General features: G+C 58.4%; 1 protein-coding gene across 1 annotated transcript in view; it reads right to left on the bottom strand.

The window, feature by feature from the left end:
- Window positions 1-2,244, bottom strand: part of EMX2 (empty spiracles homeobox 2) — a 39,325-nt gene extending 37,081 nt beyond the window's left edge. Inside the window, exon 1 of the mRNA XM_073559901.1 lies at window positions 1,525-2,244. Coding sequence (XP_073416002.1) covers window positions 1,525-1,912 — 388 coding nt within the window. The 5' untranslated portion in view covers window positions 1,913-2,244. The remainder of the gene's footprint in view (window positions 1-1,524) is intronic.
- Between the last annotated feature and the right edge of the window lie 884 nt (window positions 2,245-3,128).

Raw genomic sequence — 3,128 nt, 5'->3', positions numbered from 1 at the left:
CTCTATATTATATACACAGCCACACTCTATATTATATACACACGAATAAAATGTCTAAAGGATTATAAGAACCGCGACTCCGAGTATAATGAGACCATAGACCCGAGCTCAGAGGGGAGAAAGCAGCGAGTCACACATCACAAGGGCAGCACAACAATAATTATAGTAATAATAATAATAATAATAATAATAATAATAATAATAATAATAATAATAATATTATTAATATACACAGATTACATATATTCCATATAATAGATATACGGAAAAAAGCAAAACATCTAGAAGCTCGATCACAACCCATGTTATACACAGCCATACTACCCCATATGTTATAATCACATGAAGACTTCATACATATAATAATATCTATGGTGTGATATCATCCAGTTATAAAGATCCCATATATCTGTCCATACAGTGCAGCCTCTATGCTACAGAAAGTTCTACGCGGTGACACAAATCATCCACAGAGCCGTGTCCGGATAAAGCGCCGACCCCCATGCTCCGGGCAGCAGGAGACCCCCGAATATTCCGGGCAGCAAGAGACCCCCATGCTCCGGGCAGCAGGAGACCCCCGAATATTCCGGCAGCAGGAGACCCCCATGCTCCGGGCAGCAGGAGACCCCCGAATATTCCGGGCAGCAGGAGACCCCCGAATATTCCGGGCAGCAAGAGACCCCCATGCTCTGGGCAGCAGGAGACCCCCGAATATTCCGGCAGCAGGAGACCCCCATGTTCCGGGCAGCAGGAGACCCCCGAATATTCCGGGCAGCAGCAGACCCCCGAATATTCCGGGCAGCAGCAGACCCCCGAATATTCCGGGCAGCAGGAGACCCCCGAATATTCCGGGCAGCAGGAGACCCCCGAATATTCCGGGCAGCAGGAGACCCCCGAATATTCCGGGCAGCAAGAGACCCCCATGCTCCGGGCAGCAGGAGACCTCCGAATATTCCGGCAGCAGGCGACCCCCATGCTCCGGGCAGCAGGAGACCCCCGCATATTCCGGCAGCAGGAGACCCCCGCATATTCCGGCAGCAGGAGACCCCCGCATATTCCGGCAGCAGGAGACCCCCGCATATTCCGGCAGCAGGAGACCCCCGAACATTCCGGCAGCAGGAGACCCCCGCATATTCCGGCAGCAGGAGACCCCCGCATATTCCGGCAGCAGGAGACCCCCGAATATTCCGGCAGCAGGAGACCCCCGCATATTCCGGCAGCAGGAGACCCCCGCATATTCCGGCAGCAGGAGACCCCCGAATATTCCGGCAGCAGGAGACCCCCGCATATTCCGGCAGCAGGAGACCCCCGCATATTCCGGCAGCAGGAGACCCCCGAATATTCCGGCAGCAGGAGACCCCCGAATATTCCGGCAGCAGGAGACCCCCGCATATTCCGGCAGCAGGAGACCCCCGCATATTCCGGCAGCAGCAGACCCCCGCATATTCCGGCAGCAGCAGACCCCGTCGGTGGCTCCGTCCCGGGAACTCAGCTCCAAGTCCCGGAGGAAAGTTGGGGACTCACCTTGGAAGCGGTGCCCCAGGTAGCGGTAGCGGTGCAGCAGCCAGGGGTAGAAGCTGGACGGGTCCCGCTGCTGCTGCTGCGGCGAGAAGAGCGGGTGCGGGGAGTGCGCTGCGGGCAGGGGGTGCGCGGCCAGCGCGTGCGGAGGGGGCCCCGGGTGCGTCTGCGGGTGCGGCACTGTCTCTGCGAACAGCAGCTCCGGGTTGGGGTAGACGCCTCTGGCCGCCGCCGCCGAGTGGAAGCCGTTGAGGAAGGGGTGGATGGGGCTGGAGTTGGCATAGCTGAGGGCGGCGGGTCGCAGCGGCTCCTCGGGGCGGCCGGCGGGCACAGGACCGTCCTTGGCCACCAGGGACTCGATGGTGAAGCATCTCTTCGGGGCCGGCTGGAACATGGTGCGGGCAGCAGTGATTGTGAGCCGGCGCTCAGCGACCTCCTCTGCCCAGTGTCGTCCGATCCATGGACGCGCCGGACTCTCCACAACTTCTGCCGCGATCCTCACTTGCTGCGGTAATTAGTGCGGCGCTGACACTGGCGCTTCCTGCGCAGATGTCGCACACTCTGATTGGTCGCTGCGCCACAGGGGAGGCTCCTCCGTGCGTCAGAGCGCATTGCCCGAGAGCGCATCCACTCGCCGGGAAAGGGCCGGCAGCCTCAGAGGCTGTGCTGTCACTGCCAAGGCTGGCCACGGGACGCACGACCCTGCCCACCTGCAGCACAACACTGCAGGACTGGACCTGGACACCACATCTACTGACTGAGGACTGGACCTTGACACCGCATCTACAGACTGGAGGACTGGACCTGGACACCACATGTACTGACTGCAGGACTGGACCTGGACACCACATCTACTGACGGCAGGACTGGACCTGGAAACCACATCTACTGACTGGAGGATTGGACCTTGACACCGCATCTACAGACTGGAGGACTGGACCTAGACACCGCATCTACAGACTGGAGGACTGGACCTGGACACCACATGTACTGACTGCAGGACTGGACCTGGACACCACATCTACTGACTGCAGGACTGGACCTGGAAACCACATCTACTGACTGGAGGACTGGACCTTGGACCCCACATCCACAGAATGGAAGACTGGACCTGGATGCCGCATCGACAGACTGGAGGACTGGACCTGGACATCACATCTACAGACTGGAGGACTGGACCTAGACACCGCATCTACAGACTGGAGGACTGGACCTAGACACCTCATCTACAGACTGGACGACTGGACCTGGACACCACATCTACTGACTGCAGGACTGCACCTGGACACCACAGCTACAGACTGGAGCTGGACGCCGCATCTACAGACGGGAGGACTGGACCTGGACACCGCATCTACAGACTGGAGGACTTGACCTAGACACCACATCTACAGACTGGAGGACTGGACCTAGACACCGCATCTACAGACTGGAGGACTGGACCTGGACACCGCATCTACAGACTGGAGGACTGGACCTGGACACCATATCTACTGACTGCAGGACTGGACCTGGACACCACAGCTACAGACTGGAGGACTGGACCTGGACGCCGCATCTACAGACTGGAGGACTGGACATAGACACCACATCTACAGACGGGAGGACTG

The sequence above is a fragment of the Dendrobates tinctorius genome, unplaced genomic scaffold (genome assembly GCF_039654945.1).
Source record: "Dendrobates tinctorius isolate UK_male_01 unplaced genomic scaffold, ASM3965494v1 ptg000279l, whole genome shotgun sequence".
Taxonomy (NCBI): Eukaryota; Metazoa; Chordata; class Amphibia; order Anura; family Dendrobatidae; genus Dendrobates; species Dendrobates tinctorius.
The sequence above is the reverse complement of the archived record's forward strand: the minus strand, read 5'-3'. Positions and strand labels throughout refer to the sequence as shown.